Source organism: Lygodium microphyllum, chromosome 18 (assembly GCF_053477565.2).
Source record: "Lygodium microphyllum isolate KBCC chromosome 18, Lygodium_microphyllum_v1.1.10, whole genome shotgun sequence".
NCBI classification, from domain to species: Eukaryota; Viridiplantae; Streptophyta; class Polypodiopsida; order Schizaeales; family Lygodiaceae; genus Lygodium; species Lygodium microphyllum.
In genome coordinates, this window is record NC_141152.1 from 106,566,744 (window position 1) to 106,585,074 (window position 18,331).

Sequence of the window (18,331 nt, forward strand, 5' to 3'; positions counted from 1 at the left end):
TTGATTAGAACATGACACCACTTGTGTGTGAAAAATGTATAGGGTAGAAGGGAGCAGCGATGATAGAGATGTTAGGGTGGTCTATGATGACCTTGAAAGAGAAGGAAGAGGGTTGTCCTAGGGGCTGGGAGGAGCAGATGGGCATCAATACCATTACCTTTTCCCAAGCATGCTGATCATGAGAGCTGATGTGGTTGTGCATGCATTATATAGTTGCCATGAGAGCAAAAATCAATGTCCTGCACTTGAAAAACATAATCTTATGGCACTCCTTGTAGAGATTTTAGATGTGGCACCTTGCCACTAAGAGAGAGAGAGAGAGAGAGAGAGAGAGAGAGAGAGAGAGAGAGAGAGAGAGAGAGAGAGAGAGAGAGAGAGAGAGAGAGAGAGAGAGAGAGAGAGAGAGAGAGAGAGAGAGAGAGAGAGAGAGCACATATACAATGAATGAGTAAGCTAAAATCAAATTTAGCAAGAGTATTTATTTTTAATTAAAATAAAAAACTTAGAGGTTATATCAAGCTCTTGCCATGTATTTGTTGGGTTTGGTTTTTGGCTTGGTAAGTCATACAATAAGCAGTAGTATATATGAGTTGGCTAAAATCAAATTAAAAAATAAGTAGTAGTACAGATGAGTCTAAAATCAATTTTTAAAAATATTTATTTTTAATTAAAATGAAAAAATAGAGGTTGTTCTAAGCTCTTGCCATAGAGTTTGTTTTAAGTTTTGGTTTTTGGTTCGGTAAGTCATACAATTGGTAGTATAGAAGTATAGACAGACGCCATGGAGTTTACAGTACTTTATTTGATGCCGTCATAGTGCCCCGTAACCCTCCAGGGAGAGCCTCAAATCCACCTGTTTGTCTCTCGCAATCCACCTTCCTTGTCACACAAGGCACGCTGCTGGGACTTTACTTCAGTCACAGACAAACTTAGACAGAGAAAGAGAGAGAGAGATTCCATGGCGTTGCAATGGGTGATGCTGGGTGTTGTCGCGACTGCTGAAGCTCTGCTAGCTCTGTTACTCACTGTTCCATATCCTCCTCCCCTCCGACGCCGCGTGGTCGACCTGGTCGCCTCTCTCCTCAGCCCCGGCATCGGCATCGTCCCTTTTGCCGCTTTCCAGCTCCTAGGTGACACCCCTCTCACACGATCCTTCTGCTTCACAGATATCCATGCCAATGCAAATTGCTTAAGTGTTTGCCCCCCTTATCAGATATCTATTGGAAAAACGAGCATCGCCTCAAATGCTCCTCGGACGTCTGCACCATGCTAGAGCACGACAGATACGAACGATCTGTAAGTGATCTGACGATCTGCCTTCTGTAGCTTCCTCTTATGATGCCTGTTTAGTGATGTAGGCCTACGCATGCTGATGGTTGCATTACCAAAACAGTCCATGGATGCTTGCGTGTTGCTTTACAATCTACTAGGTTGTGATCCCGTTGTGCTCTGGCTGCTATAGTATTCTGAGAGTAAAGACAGTTTTTGCAACATGTGTGTACGCATGCGCAGACATTCATGTAGACAGATGGACAGACCAACAATTTGTGCGCACACACACGCAAGCACATGGACACGCCCGGAAATGGGTGCCCCCCCCACACACACACACACACACACACACAAACACAGAGAGAGAGAGAGAGAGAGAGAGAGAGAGAGAGAGAGAGAGAGAGAGAGAGAGAGAGAGAGAGAGAGAGAGAGAGAGAGAGATATGATGATGATGATGATGAGGTGTTGGACAGCAAGCTCATTTTGTGTATTGCATGAACAGGTCTTCAAAGCTCAGCGTAATACCTTACTGGCAATTGGTGCGTGCTTGCTGTATTGGTAAATTCCAATGTCCAACTCAGACTCAGTGTGGTGACATAGATATGAACGAATCTCAAGTGCTTTTCTTTGGGTTCTGGCAATACAAATGGTTTTCAGATTTATTTTATCAGCTAAAAGAAAGTGTGAAGACTTTGTCGAGTAAGGAAACTTCTCTATTTCAAAGGTTGCTTAGAATGCTGAAAGATGCCACTCAGAGGAACATATGCTGATACAGTAAAAATCAGATGGTACTCCAACATTGTCTTTTAAATGTTTTGACCTATAAGGACTGTAGCTTTGAGGGCTTTGCTAGTTGGCTGCAGTTAGGTACTCCTCAAGTCAGATGTCAAGAACTATTTCAGATAGCTGAAACAAATCAATTAGCAGAAAAGAGCTCAAGTCTTTGGAACTAACCTTGAATAGGCAGTGTTGATGGCTTGAAGTTATGCCCTGAAATATTATATGGCCAATCAGAAGTAAAGATTTTTCTACAGACAGATCATCCATGATTATGTCTAATCAAGTGAGTAACCCCCCCCTACTGACGATGAGCACATTAAAAAGAATTTAGAAAGGATAAAATTTTAGGCACCAATGGTGTCTCCAATGGGTTTTTATCTATTTTTCTTCTTTTTTGGGAGAAAATGTGAATGTAAAGATGTCTCAGGTTATGCATCCAAGGCTTGAACTCACGCAGGCGTGCTTGATGATTTGATTGCGAAGGCCATTGATAATGAGCACATTAAGAAGAATTTAGAAAGGATAAAATTTTAGGCACCAATGGTGTCGCCAATGGGTTTTTATCTATTTTTCTTCTTTTTTGGGAGAAAATGTGAATGTAAAGATGTCTCAGGGGATGCATCCAAGGCTTGAACTCATGCACCCATGTACACAGCCGTAGTGGCCTACAGCCCCATTTTCACTCTTAGCAAATTTTCATTCAAAGTTGAATGCATTTCTATTAAACCATATTTGAGTTTACGAGGCTTTATTGATTGTGACCATTATTAGTACAAGCCAACTAGAATTCAAGTTCTATTCCTTTCTTTTGAACTCGCTATTTGATTTGTTTTCATGCCTTTCTTTCTTTGAGGATGTCTTGACTTATCTTTATGTCCATTTATGACGTCAAGTATTTTTTCTCACTAACCTTGAATGTACATGACTCTTTTACATCTTCCACGTGTTGTGAATTGTGTTTGTTTATATCCTTGGATGTCTTATATACGTTAGCAGTGTAAACTTTGTGGGTATTACGTTCTTGGTGTGAAGTTTATTATGGGGAGTCTTCAAGGGCAATTCGGGTGCTCGTTGGGGGCTAGCTCGTTTGTCTTGGGTCTTGTATTGGATCACATCCACTTAGAGAGAGGGAGATTGGAGGTACTGCAGGTCACCTCATGTGCCATCACTTGTGTGGTTTGTACGGTACATTTGATGTCTTGCGTTATGGATTCTATTGCCCCTTTGATCATTGTTTGAGTTGTTGGGCTCTCTTTTACTCTTCATTTTTCTCATTGTTTAGCAGTCGTGATTTTTCCACTTCCACTGCTTATTCTCACATGATATCAAGAGACTTCTTTGGAGGTTGGTAGTTTTCAGTATGCTTCATCAAGCATACTATTAGTAGAAGTGTGTCTTGTACAATCATCTCCTACTTGTGAGTCTCAATTTGAGTTAGACTATGACTTTATTAGCTATGACATTGTTATTGTTTTTCATTTCGTGTGCTTTAGGCATTATAGATGGAGGGTACTAGCACTCTTCCTTTTGAGCATTGTAAATTGTCATAGGTGTCTAGATTATGGGCTTGACTACTTGATTACTAGTTGTAGCCATAGTTTGCGTGTTTACAAGTGGCATGCCCCCTCTTCCATTAATCCATCATTGATCCATGATTCCACTGCGATGAGCTAACCCTAATTTTCTTGTTTCCTACTACCGTTTGATACCTACACTGATGTGCATAGTTGCTTGTTGAAGTTAACCATTACCACTATTGTAAAAAACAGGTTGACTCTTAAAAATAATAAGATAATGATACAACTGTTGCAAAAATGCATCTTGTTGCATGACAAACTTGTCCAACCTTCTTGCCTTGATCGAGTTGTCCAAATTGCTATTCAAACTTGGGTGTTTGCCCAATATTGTTATGTGCTCCTATATAATGCAATGTTGTACAAATTGCCCTGATTTTTCTTGTATATTCTTGTGCTCATCGTGGAGGTGATCATATCTCTAACATCCCCTCTTCTTAGATCCTAACACTCTTGTATCTCAAAGGTGATCAGAAGCTCTTGTATGTACCGTTGTTGGGAGAGAGATTTCCCTCTTAGTTTATTATATCTCATGGCCTAAGAAGAAATGAAGAAGCCCTCGTATTTGTGATCTCAAACTTTGCATGGAGTGCTTTTTTAATTTGCTTGACCATGTGGGCATGGTTACTTGTTAGAATGAGATAATCCACATAAAGCACAAGCTCTGTGTGTCCTTGGTATTTCTTTAGCTTTATTGAAGAAGAAGTTGATTTACAATGGGATTCTCCCGATCCCCTTCGCAATCCAAACTCCCCTTTTGCTGTCCAAAGTGACCAGCAAGTCTTCAATCTATTTTGCTCCCTGATTCAGATAATCAATTGGCCTTCACCTGCTTCGATGGAGGTGCCCCAAATTCTTTTATTTGCTGGTCCCTCCACTTGAATAGGCTAAAAACAGCTTTAGCCCTGTTGAATCCAAGTCTTGGAGCTTCCAATTTTGACACGCTTCCTGAGGTTGCTGCTAAACTCTAATTTTTGTTGTAGATTAGGTTTTATAGCAGAGAAATTTGAAATTTCTCAACATCCAGGGGTCCAAATGCTGAGATCTTCAGAGCAAGGCTATAAAATGATTGGGAGATGAGAGAGAAAGTTGTAGAGAGAAAACATTTAGAGTTTTGTCGTGAAGAATGATTGGAAATCAGTCAAATGCAGTTGTTGCCCTGCCACAACAGCTTGTAGATGCAAATAACTGAAGAAAATCAGTCATTTATTATTGTTGCCCTGTCTTGACAGCTTGTAGATGCTGCCACCTGCTGTTGATTGGTCTTCTCCTGCCCCTGGCTTCCTCAGAAGGTCCTCCAATGGCTGCAAATTAGACAAGCAGCATCTCCTCCCTCTCTTTGGCCAGGTGAATACACAAAAAATGCATCTCTCCAGCCTCTAAAGACGTTTTATAGTCTTGCATGGGCATTCTTGACAAGTGGTAGCCTTCCCAAATGGTTTTTTTGGCATTATCCATAATTAAATATTCATTTTCAGTCTTTAAATACTAAAAATTAATCTAATAATTATTTTGGTGCCTTGAAAAGTAATGATTGGCCAATCATTATATTGGCTAGGCAACTTCCATTCCCGAGTGTCTCTACATCATCTTTGACCATCAGATTGGTGTTAGGTACCATTAAACGCTACTTCTCTAGTGTCATAAATTGACACTTATGCCAAATGAATGACCTAGGCCAACAACTGGCACCAGATACCACCAAGTACATGTGTGGCATAACTTATAGCAACTTTTGCCTTTGACATCTCGTGATTTCTTCGGGTCTCGAGCTTGTAAATTTACTTTAACCCCAATTGCACCTCACATGTGCAACATTTACTTAATCATGTGATTAAAAATTAATCCACATGCTAAGTGAGGTTTCAAAAATACATGTCCTCATGATAGCCCTCTGCCTTGAAATCCTTGCAATCATCCTCGATTGCTCTGCCAAATGCATCAAAAGCAAAGTATTACACTGGAATTTCCATAGGACATCATATTCAACACAACATTGCGCACTGCTGTTCAACCATTCCATATGCCCAACATATTTTGAAAATTACCAACCAACATAACATAGCATAAGACTCACAAAGAATCTCAAAAACATTGCCAGATTATTATGTGACATGCCCATTTTTCATGAGCTCAACTCATTTGGCAAAATCAAACCATAGTATAGTGAAAACCAATTATAAACCATGGCTAGAACATCAATGGTATCATAAACTGATCACCTGTTGATCGGAGAACTGGTCACAAACTGTTGTAAATGTGACCCCAAACTGATCACAAACTCATTGCAAAAACTGACCAGCAACAAAATCAGTGCAAAAACTGATGCACAACTGATCCAAAAAGTGACCATAAATGGTTCTCAAGCTGATAAAAAATTGAGGTGAAATTGATCAGAATTTGTGTCTCAAAATTCAGGCAAAATTCATGCTACATTGATCATAAGCCGATGCAAAAGTATAGTTCCAGTGCTCGGGTGAAACTCATACTCATCTGCATATATCTCATAGTGACTAGCACACTAAGTAGTGACCTCATGGCAAACATACTATCAGCACAGTACCTTGGATGCATGCTGAATACATACGAGATCCACTACATACGAGAGCTGTCCATTATTTAGGAGTGGAAGTGCTACCTCCCCCTTGAGCATTAGGCAATACTCCGGACCCTTGCTTTGCTGAACTTGACGGAGCCCGAACTAAAGTTGGCTCTAACTGAAAGGCATCTAGGTAAAGCTGCAACAACTGAGGATGGTCTACCAAGTCATCCTTTTCCATCCATTTGGCATCCATTGGTGAATAATTTTGGAATTTCACCAAGTATCTCTTGGAAACTTTACCTTTGACCTTTCTTTCCTTATGTGCCAAAATTTGCTCAGGTACCAAAATCTCATCTAGCTCCTTAACCTCAGGTTGAATTTCAGCAGACATATTCTTTGGCACATCACCATGAAAAGGCCTCAACAAACTGACATGAAAGGCATTGTGTATCTGCCAATGTGGAGGTAATTTCAATCGATATGCCATATCGTTGATCTTCTCCAACACTTGGAAGGGCCCATAGTATCTCATACTCAACTTTGGATACAATCTTTCTTTTCCTTTCATCTTTTTCAGCCTTGCCTTTTCAAAACGCAGCAATACATAATCACCCTTTGCAAACTGTAAAGCATGTCTGTGGTGATCAGCTGCTCTCTTTTGCTTTTCTTGCAATCTCTGAAGTGCATATTTTATCTTTGTATAGGCTACAGCCAAGTTTTCCACATAATGATCAGCTTGAAAGATCTTATTCTTAGTTTGCAGAATAGGTGATACATTCTTGCCATCCTCAACCACCTCAAATAGAGCTTTGCCCGTAGAACTATTCACTGTGTTGTTGTAAGTAAACTCAACCAAGGGCAAATACTACTCCCACTGTGTCTTGTGGTCTAAAACATAGCACCTCAAAAGATCTAATACTGTGGAATTTGCTTCCTCAGATTGACCATCTGTCTGTAGATGGAAGGATGATGAGAATTTCAGTGTGGTACCCATATTCTCAAATAAGTCCTTCCAAAATAAATTGGTCATCCGGGGATCTCGATCACTAATGATTGACTTTGGCATACCATGATACTTAAAGATGTGCTGCAAAAACAATCGTGCCATATGATCATCCTTTATTTTCTTCCTTACCGAAATGAAATGGGCTTGTTTGCTAAACTTGCAAATGATAGTTCATATCCCGTCATTCTTTGTAGATGTCTTAGGAAGCTCAAAAATAAAGTCCATTGCAATGCTCTGCCAAGGCCTATCTGGAATAGGCAAGGGTTGCAACAAACCCGGCATCTTTTGCCTATCATGCTTTACCTTCTGGTATACGATGCATGTCTTAACAAACTGTTCTATATCATGCTCAAAGCTGGCCAATAAAAGAAATGCTCCATTGCTTTGACCGTGGCATCAATACGTCTGTGTCTTGGATATGGAGGAGCATGACTTTTAGTGATAACTCGAGGCCTTAACTGCTTTGTGACACAGTTATCCATGTATCATTAGAAATCTACCTCTTAGCACAAAGTGTCCATGCCTTTGGCCATCGCAAGTTTGATCATAAACATTAGCAAAGTTCGAATCAACAACATATTGCTCTTTCATGACATCCAACTCAGTGTGATAAACCATGATGATAGCTGAAATTTGTGGCTTACGTGACAGTGCATTAGCCACAACATTCTTTTTACCATCAATATGTACAATCTGAAAATGAAACATAGAGAGAAAATTTGCCCATCTCATATGTTTCTGTGACAACTTTGTCTGCATCAGAAAGTATCTCAAAGTTTGATGGTCTGTCTGCATTGTAAAATCAGCCCCCAACAAATAATGTTTTCACATAGACAGTGCATGAATTACAGCCAAGAGCTCTTTCTCATAGATCTGCAAATTCTTTTCTACATCGTGGAAAATTCGGCTCTCATAAGCCACAACTCAGCCGTCTTGCAGAAGGACAACCCCAATGCTATTACCACATGCATCACATTGAACCATGAATGACTTTCTCAGATCGGGCAACACAAGCACATGATGTGAAGTCATCTTTTTCTTCAACTTTTCAAATGCTGAAATTTCCAGTGTTGTCCATCTAAATGGTATATCCTTCTTTTGCAAGGCATGCCATGGAGATGCAATTTCAGCAAATCCGCATACATACTTCCTGTAGTAAGATCATAAACCCAAGAAGCTACGGATCTCATGCACATTCCTCAGAGGTGGCCATGGTCGTATTGCCTCAACCTTTGCAAGGTCCATGCAAATACCATCAACTGATACAATATGCCCAAAAAGTGGATTTCATGCAATAAGAATTTACTGTTCTTGTCATTGACAATCAGTCTATGCTCACACAGCTCATTGAACACAATGTCCAAGTGTTTTTTATGCTCTGGCTCGTTCTATGAATAGACAATCATGTCATCAAAGAAAGTGCCCACAAATCCTCTAGGTGGCCTGAAGATGCGATCCATCATTCGATTAAAAGTGGTAGGAGCATTTGTAAGTCCAAAAGGCATAACAAGAAACTCATACAATCCAAAAGATGTCCTGAAAGCTGTCTTAGTGACATCTTCCGGTCTAATGCATGTCTGATGATAGCCACTTTTCAAATCTATACGGCTAAATATGATTGCCCCTTGCAATCTATCCATAACATCATCGATCCGAGGAATCGGAAAGGGATTCTTTATTGTGATCTTTGTTCAGAGCACGATAATCAATGCACATATGCCATGAACCATTCTTTTTCTGCACTAAAAGCAATGGAGAAAAAAAAGGAGATGAGTTGGGCTGAATCAGCCCTTTTCTAACAGCTCATTTACCTGAGTCATAATTTCCTCCTGTTGGGCTGCACTGACTCTGTAGGGTGTCTTATTAGGTGGGCTACTTTCAGGGATAAGATCTATGCTATGATCTTCTAGCCTTTCGGGCGGTAGTTGTTGTGGAAGTGACTGAGAGAAGCAATCAGCATACATTTTCAGAAATGACATGTGATCCTTCTCTAACTTAGACATGTTCTCAACATTCTCACTATCATCTTTATCCTTAGTAAAAACCAAGGATGCTGAAAGATGATTTTTCATTACTTTGGAAATGGTAGCTATAGATACAACAGGGACAGATTCACCTTTCAACTTTACATCAAGTGTGAGCACCTTTCCCTTATGTTGAATAGCGATATTTTTTGCATGAGAATCAATTACTACATGCATATGGTGACACCATGGCGTACCAAGCAATACGTCACAACCCTCAAGTGGAGCAATGAATAACTCTTTGTTGTCCACATATCCTTGTATGTGCAACCGAAGCTTTCCAATGAGTGGTGTGACAGGCTCTAGATGGCTTGTACATGCCATTCCAACTTCCCCCATGGGTCTCATCTCATCCTCTCTGATGCCTAGATGGGCGGCCATGTCAACAGAGATGAAGTTGGCTTGTGCACCATTATCAAAGAAAATCAATGCATGTTGATCCCTAATTTTGCCCTATGCTCTGTACAACTCAGTAGCATCATCATTGGGTTGATCACTAACAACATCGGGCATCAGTTCCATTGATGTTTTGGGCTTCTTTCCTTTAGAATCTCCCTGATTTTTTGATTTTCCAGCTTGCTGCCAATTGGGACAGTCCCTTGCAACGTGACCCTGCTGTGCACAAAATAAAACATTTATTTGCAGCCATCAATTCTCTACGTTGTGCCAATGTTTTCAAGCCCTTTCTTTGTTGTTTTGGCCTCTTTACAGGCTGATTTTCAGATTTGCCCCTTTTCTCAGCCTCAAAGTTTAACTTTTTATTCAGCTTCTCCCCACTCTCTAGGAAGCTTGAATCCTTCCCATGCAGCAAAGCATCGGCTGTAGCATTAGTTTCTATAACCTGAGACATGCTAGACATGGTGGATTTAATCCAAAACTTCTTATTATATTGCTCCAAATTCTTACATTCCTTAGCATCCAACTTATTCCAAGCTGTCATGATGTCCACCTCAAAGGTACTTGTCAACCAATTCGATGCAAACATTTGCTTGAATTGTATCCACGTTGACAGTGCTCTACCTTGCATCAAAAGAGTGGACCACCATTGTAATACATTTCCTTTCAAGAAAGTAGTTGCCTTTCGAATCTTTGAGGACTCCGTGAAGTTTCCCCCTAAATAGGCTGCATCAAATTGCTGAATGAAAACCAAAGCTTTCAGCCTATCTTGTACACCATTGAAGGACTCAAACTTCACTCCTTTTCCGTCGTCATCATAGTCTTTTGCTACCCCTTTGGGTGTCAAGTTGTCATATATTGGCTGCTGCAAAAAGGGTGCATTTGCTGAATTTACATCAAAACCAACGCCAAACGGAGCATTTTCATGACCAACATTCATTCCTTGAGCCCCATAAGCATCGGGGGTGCAGATGCGGTACCAAACATGCTACTTTGTGCCCTAGGCATCAAGCCGATGCTGCCATGCATAGGGTTTTGCATATTTCCAGCCATACGCGAATACATTGGGCTTTGCACACCATGCATTGGTTGCTGCATACCATAGGGATTTGTGCGATACATTCCCGTATGTGATCATTTTTCAACCATAGCACGAAAAATTGTGCTTCCACCAAAATATCCTGGCTGCTCTATCATAGCATGGACGCCTGGCTGTCCAAAATCCATTGGATTGGCACTTCCATGATGTGATGGCCTTGCATTTGCATTCCTTGCCTCGTAAGTACCAACTATTTTATTTCATTAGCCTCTTTGGGAGCTTCAAATGAAGGGTTTGGCATTATCTTCGGTATATCTTGCTGTCCCGAAGGTGTAGAAAGCGTTTTCTTCTTGCCTTTTGCTGTTTTTCTTTGGAGCATTCAAAAATCGGGTAAATTGAGGATCCTTTGCCGATTCAGCAAAGAGATTTGCTGCTGTCCTCATCCAATTCTTGAACTGGTCATCAAATTCCTCTTCACTTTGCTGGTCATCAACCTCCTTATGCCCTGAAGGCCGTGCATCTTGCCTAGCAGCAACATTTTCAGCTTGCTGAGCCTTGTCCAAGGTCAGACATTGCATTTCCTTCATTCCCATGTGAACGATCATACTGAGAGGCATCATCATTGCTTGAATCCATCTCACTATATGAAGACATTGCTGTAATTTCTCAGTTGAGAGTAAAAATCAGCACTAGCACAAAGCTTTGGCTTGCAATCAGGTGTCTCGGGCCCACCAAATCAAGGGATTGAGTGGTATCTTGGGCGGTAAATCCTTGATTACAACTTAATTACAGCAACAAACAATTAATGCAAATCTGAAAATACAAATTTACCTACTAATCTTGGACAATGCACATCCGATTGGCCCCAAAATTGGTGCATCTTTCGGTATTTCTTTAGCTTTATTGAAGAAGAAGTTGATTTACAATGGGATTCTCTTGATTCCCTTTGCAATCCAAACTCCCCTTGCTGTCCAAAGCGACTAGCAAGTCTTCAATCTATTTTGCCCCTTGATTCGGGTGATCAATTGGCCTCTACATGCTTTGATGGAGATACCCCAAATTCAATTATTTGCTGGTTCCTCCACTTGAATATGCTAAAAACAGCTTCAGCTGTGTTGAATCCAACAGAGAAATCTGAAATTTCTTAACCTCCAAGGGTCCAAATGCTGAGATCTTCAGAGCAAGGCTGTGAAATGGCTGGGAGATGAGAGAGAAAGATGTAGAGAGAGAAAATTTAGAGTTTTGTCACGAAGAATGGTTGGAACTCAGTCAAATGCAACTGCTGCCCTGCTACAACAGCTTGTAGATGCAAATAAGTGAAGAAAATCAGTCATTTACTGTTGTTGCCATGTCTCAACAGCTTGTAGATGCTATCACTTGCTGTTGATTGGTCTTCTCCCGCACCTGGCTGCCTCAGAAGGTCCTCCAATGGCTGCAAATTAGAGTAGCAACATTTCCTCCCTCTCTCTGGCGGGGTGAATACACTAAAAATGCCTCTCTCTAGCCTTTAAAGATGTTTTTCAGTCTTGCATGGGCATTTTTGACAAGTGGCAGCCTTTCCAAATGGTTTTTTTGGCATTAAACATAATTAAATATTAATTTTTAGTCTTTAAATACTAAATATTAATCTAATAATTATTTTGGTGCTCTGAAAAATAATGACTGGTCAATAATTAAATTGACTAGGCAACTTCCATTCTCGAGTGTCTCTGTGTCATCTTTGACCATCAGATTAGCCTTAGGTGCCATTAAACGCCACTTCTCTAGTGTCACTAATTGACACTTATGCCAAATGAATGACCTAGGCCAACAATTGGCACCAGATACCACCAAGTACTTGAGCGGCATAACTTATAGCAACTTTTACCTTTGATACTCCGTGATTTCTTCAGGTCTCGGCTCGTAAATTTACTTTAATCCCAGTTGCACCTCACATGTGCAACATTTACTTAATCATGTGATTAAAAATTAATCCACATGTTAAGTGAGGTTTCAAAAATAAATGTCCTCATGACAACATGTATGACCAAGATTGAAACATAAAGACTACGATAGAGACAAACAATACTCAAATTCTAAAACCCAAATGCGAAACGCAAAACGCAAAAACTCAAAACTCAAACACAGAGACAAACATAGAGAGAAGAAACTGTGTGTTAGCGATCAGAGCCAGGCAGTCCAATCGGACTGTAGCCAGGCTGTACAGTCGGACTGCCACGTGGCAGTCCGACCTGGTACAGTATAGTCGGCTGCATTTAATGTAGCCGACAGGCAGTTATTTGGCGCCTAGTTCTTGGCTATTTATAGCCGTGATTTCCAGCAGTCTCTGACACTCTTCTGCTCGCAGATTATAGGCTGGAGGCTCGCGCAGATTCCGTCTCTGTTCGCAGATTTCAGACAGGAGATCGTGCAGACTGCATCGGACTTCGAGGTGAACAGCAGGTTGCATCATCGAGGTGGAGACATGCAGTCTAGCGCACTGCGCCCATGTATATATCTGCATATCTTTGTATACAGCACACTTTATATAGCAGATCTTTATCTTCCACTGTCTCTCTCTCTCTTCTCTTTGCGTTCTCTCTCTCTCTCTTAGTCCTACGCTTCCGCACCGCTGTACTCTGACATGGTATCAGAGCAGTGAAGGGCTAATTGAGTGCAGAACTAACCTGAAGAAGAGTTTCCATCGCGACACAAGGCTGCGTTTTCAGTGTTTGAGGGCAAGCAGGAGGGCTGCGCCTCGAAACAAGGCTAAAGCGAGTGTGGGCGCGCGGGAAAGGAGTCCAGGTGGTGGATTTGCTACTGTTTACTGCTGTTTGACGAGGAGGAAAGTTTGAGTTTTCAGCTTTCAAGTGCAAGTTTTGCTTTTTCATCGCCTCTGGCGGGTGAAGAAGTTTCGGGACGCGGAAGAGCCATAGCAGGCTGCGTTTTCATAGTCAGAGGGGGCTGCTTTTGCGTTTGTAAAGGCATTACAGGTGAAGATGTCTACAGAGATTGACTTGGAGTTCCAGACGATCATGGACCGGAAGGTGCTTGTCTTACCGGCTCTTCCCGCAGATCAGAAGCTCGATGGCGACAATTACCGCATTTGGCGCGTGATGATGCTGGCCATCCTTGAGTCCTACGATTTGGCGGAGCTTGTATAGGAGATCGACCGGCCCTTGGTGAGAGATGAGTCCAAACTCTCTTTCGATGCTCGTGCGGAGTTGGCCAAGGCACAGTCTCACTGGGACAAACTGAATGCTAGGATTCGTTCCTTTCTTTTTCTATCTTGTACTACAGCCGTGATAGCTCACATCGAGCACTCGACGGTGGCTCGGGAGATATGGCTGGAGCTTGATCAGATGTATAACCGGATGACCCTTATGAAGCGGGTTTCTTTGGAGGTACAGATGCGGACCTTGTCTGTGAACAAGTCTTCTTTGTTGCGGGAGCACATCAACAAGCTTAGATAGCTTCAGATGCAAGTTCAGAATGCGGGGAAGCCGATTTCCTCCGAAGACATGGCGATCACATTCTTGTCCCAGTTGTCGCCACGATTCGGTGCTTTCTACTCCGCCCTCATTGCTTCGGGGCCAGAGTCCACTCTTCGGTGGGAAGAGTTAGTTCCTATGGTCTTGGACCAAGAGGAACAACTAAAGGGACAGAATGTTTCCAAGTCGGAGGCACTGACAGGTCAAGCCTCTCAGAAGAAGGGGAAGGACCAAAAGAAGAACGAGGGGGATAACAAGTCAAAGAAGGACAAGGACAAGGACAAAGAATCCACATGCCATATTTGTGGAGAGACTGGCCATTGGAAGAAGGACTGCCCTGACAAAGACAAGAATGACACCAACAAGAAGGACACGAAGGATTTTGGAGCGGTGGTTGCACCCTCATCAACTGCGTTTCTTCATCTAGCTGTCATTGAGGACTCTACACCGAATGCTTCTGATGCTGCGATGACAGCTCCCAGGCTTGAGAGTGGATCGTTGACAGTGGTGCCTCCCGGCACATGACTCCTTCATCAGATGGTGTTGCCCAGTTGCGACTTTCGCGTGGGCAAATTCTCATTGGAGATAGCTCTTCGGTGTCTATTGCAGGACGGGGTGAGATACAGCTTATCAGATAGACGTGGTGGTACCCATACCTCAGAGGTCTTGCATGTGCCAGGTTTAGAGTATCATCTACTTTCGGTTCATAAGATTTGTTCCCTTGGACTTCTGGTGGAGTTTGACAGTGATTCGGTGCGAGTCCTTAATCGTGGGTCAAGGAAGGTTCTCTCATCAGGATATGAGGAGAACGACATCTACAAATTGAAGTCTTCTACCGCCCTCTCTACTCTTCTTCTTACCTCTCAGACACAGTCAGAGGTATGGCATGCTCGGTTTGGTCACCTCAACTATGATTATTTTCGGAGGGCGTCACGTGGACATCTTGTTCGAGGGTTGCCGGACATAGTGGTGAGCCAGCAGTCATGCGTCTCCTGCATTCGTGAGAAACAACATAGAGATGCGATTCCTAACAAAGCTTCACGGCGGTCTACTTCACCGATGGAGCTTGTATCTACGGATCTTTGTGGCCCTATGAGGAATGAGTCCTTGCGAGGGAGCTCGTACTTCATGTTGATCGTAGATGACTACAGCAGGATGACATGGGCCTATTTCTTGCCATTGAAGTCAGAAGCTTTCTCCCACTTCAAGGATTGGCTTCTCTTTGAGGAGAACCGATCAAGCCGGAGATTGAAGACCTTGCGATCCGACAAGGGTGGTGAATTTGTTTCTAATGAGTTTGCTCGTTTTTGTGCAGATAAAGGTATTCACCAGGAGTTTGCTAACACCAACACTCCTCAAGAAAATGGCATTCTTGAACGGAAGAACCGAAGTGTGATCGAGATGGCGCGCACCATGATGGAGCATCGACAGACACCTCAGTTTCTGTGGGCCGAGGCTGTGGCTACTGCAGTCCACATCCTTAACCGATCCCCCACTTCGGCCGTTGATGGGATGACACCTTTTGAGGCTTACTTTGGGACTAAGTCTGATGTTTCTTATTTTAGGGTTTTTGGGTATGATGCCTATGTTCACATTCCCAAGGCTCATCGTGATAAATTTGAAGCAGCTTCCCGAAGACAGGTATTTGTTGGCTACAGCTCCCAGTCCCAAGGCTATCGTTCGTATGATCCCGTTAAGCGGGATGTATACACCAATCGAGATGTGCGGTTTGTGGAGGTTCCGGCCATAGCAACGGGTGAGGAGCATCCCGTTCTTGGAGATCCAGGGGAGAGTTGGGCTTCCGCAACAGTTCCTTTGGAGCTCGCGCCTTTTGATTCTGATTTTGTTTCTGATACAGAGTCTATTGTTCCACTGGTCACCCCCGAGGAGTTACCACCGGGTGGATATCCCAGAGTCTTTACCTGATGGAGAGAGACGAGAAGAGGTCCGGCCTCCTCCTCGTTGGGCCCGTGACACACTGTGATTCAGGGATCGAGGGGGTCCCTGAGGAGTGGGGACTGCAGGATGGTCCGCGGCGGTCACGGTGGCACCAGGCACATTCTACAGAGCTTGTTTGCTCTAACTATTGTTTGATGACCCGTGTTATGCAGGATCGAGAGCCCATCTCCGTGAAGGAGGCTTTACAGTCCGCACCATGGATGAAAGCTATGGAAGCCGAGTTCGAGGCTATTGAGAGGAATGGCACTTGGTCACTTGTGCCACGCCCCCCGAATAAGAAGGTGATTGGCGTCAAATGGGTCTTTAAGACCAAGTACCTTAGTGATGGTTCTTTGGACAAGCACAAGGCTCGCCTTGTTGCTAAAGGTTTTGCACAGCGCCGAGGGATTGATTGTCATGACACTTTTTTCCCCACTGCTTGTATGGCGACTATTCGAGCTGTTTTTGCCTTGGCTGGCCATAGGAGATGGCATGTCTACTAGTTGGATGTGAAGTTGGCCTTCCTCAATGGTGATTTGAAGGAGGAGACCTATGTCGAGTAGCCTCCTGGCTTTGGATCTTTAGATGGGAAAGTCTACAGGTTGAAGAAGGCCTTGTATGGCCTCAAGCAGGCTCCGCGTGCATGGAACGAGAAGATTGATTCGTTCCTTTAGTCACAGTTGGGATATCGGCGTTCCAAGGCCAATCTACAGCTTTATGTACACACTTCCGAGGTTGGTTGTGTGCTTTTTGTGTTGTATGTTGATGATTTGATTGTCACAGGTGATCATGCGCAGAAGGTCAAAGAGACGAAGGCAGCTTTACATCAGACGTTCGAGATGACGGACTTGGGTCTACTCCATTTCTTTTTGGGCCATGAGCTTTATCAGTCTCAGAGGGGGATTTTCATCTCTCAGCAGAGATATGTACAGGAGCTCTTGGTTTCTTTTGCGATGGAGGATTGTCGGACCCTTTCTACTCCTATGGATCCGAAATGGAAGGCCACTTTCCATTCAGCTTCTCCCCTGGCGGATGCTTCCCGCTATCGTCAGTTGATTGGATCATTGATTTGGCTCCTCAACACTCATGTTGATCTTTGTTTTGCTGTTGGGCGCTTGGTGGGGTTCATGAGTGAACCTCAGATGGTGCATTGGCAGGCTGCCCAGGGGATACTTCGGTATTTGAGGGGAACGTCTAATTTAGGGATTCATTATCCAGCTTGCACAGGTGGTTCAGATCTTGTTCTTGCAGGTTGGAGCGACTCGGATTGGACCGGTGATGTGGACCACAGGCGGTCTACTATAGGTTACTGTTTTACCTTGGGTGCAGGTGTTATCTCATGGAGCAGCAAGAAGCAGCCCACGGTAGCCCTTTCGTCTACTGAGGCGGAGTATCGGGCCACGTCTTCCACCACATGTGAGGCTGTGTGGCTTTGGAGATTGTTGGAGGAGCTTGGCTGCCCCCAGACTCGTCCTACTTTGCTGCAATGCGACAATGAGAGTTGCATTGCCTTGGCACGGAATCCTGTTTTTCATGCCCGGACGAAGCACATAGAGATCCAATACCACTTCATCAGAGAGAAGCTTTTGGATGAGACCATCACCGTGGAGTACTGCAAGACGGAGGACAATCTTGCAGATTTGTTTACTAAGGCGCTTCCCCAGGCGCTCCTTCGAAGACATGCCAGATCCCTCAGGCTTCTGCCCCGCCCAGGCTCTGAGAGGGGGTGTTAGCGATCAGAGCCAGGTAGTCCAGTCGGACTGTAGCCAGGCTGCACAGTCAGACTATACAGTTGGCTGCATTTAATGCAGCGGACAGGCAGTTATTTGGCGCCTAGTTCTTGGCTATTTATAGCCGTGATTTCCAGCAGTCTCTGACACTCTTCTGCTCGCAGATTACAGGCTGGAGGCTCGTGCAGATTCCGTCTCTGTTCGCAGATTTCAGACAGGAGATCGTGCAGACTGCAGCGGACTTCGAGGTGAACAGTAGGTTGCATCATCGAGGTGGAGACACGCAGTCCAGCGCACTGCGCCTGTGTATATATCTGCATATCTTTGTATACAGCACACTTTATACAGTAGATCTTCATCTTCCACTGTCTCTTTCTCTCTCCTCTCTGCGCTCTCTCTCTCTCTCTCTCTCAGTCCTACGCTTCCACACTGCTGCACTCTGACACTATGAGGTGATTAAATGCTATAGATGAATTTAAGAGTATACAAAATGCCCAAGGACTGAGCAATACATTAGTGTCAGAGAGTGACGTCCATCGAAGACGTATCCCAAGTGCTTT

General features: G+C 43.3%; 1 protein-coding gene across 1 annotated transcript in view; it reads left to right on the plus strand.

Annotated features, from left to right (window-relative positions):
• Positions 1-775: 775 nt before the first annotated feature.
• LOC148021232 (uncharacterized) overlaps positions 776-18,331 on the plus strand; it is a 51,468-nt gene continuing 33,912 nt past the window's right edge. Inside the window, exons 1-3 of the mRNA XM_087699064.1 lie at positions 776-1,130; positions 1,214-1,296; positions 1,775-1,830. Coding sequence (XP_087555190.1) covers positions 959-1,130; positions 1,214-1,296; positions 1,775-1,830 — 311 coding nt within the window. The 5' untranslated portion in view covers positions 776-958. The remainder of the gene's footprint in view (positions 1,131-1,213; positions 1,297-1,774; positions 1,831-18,331) is intronic.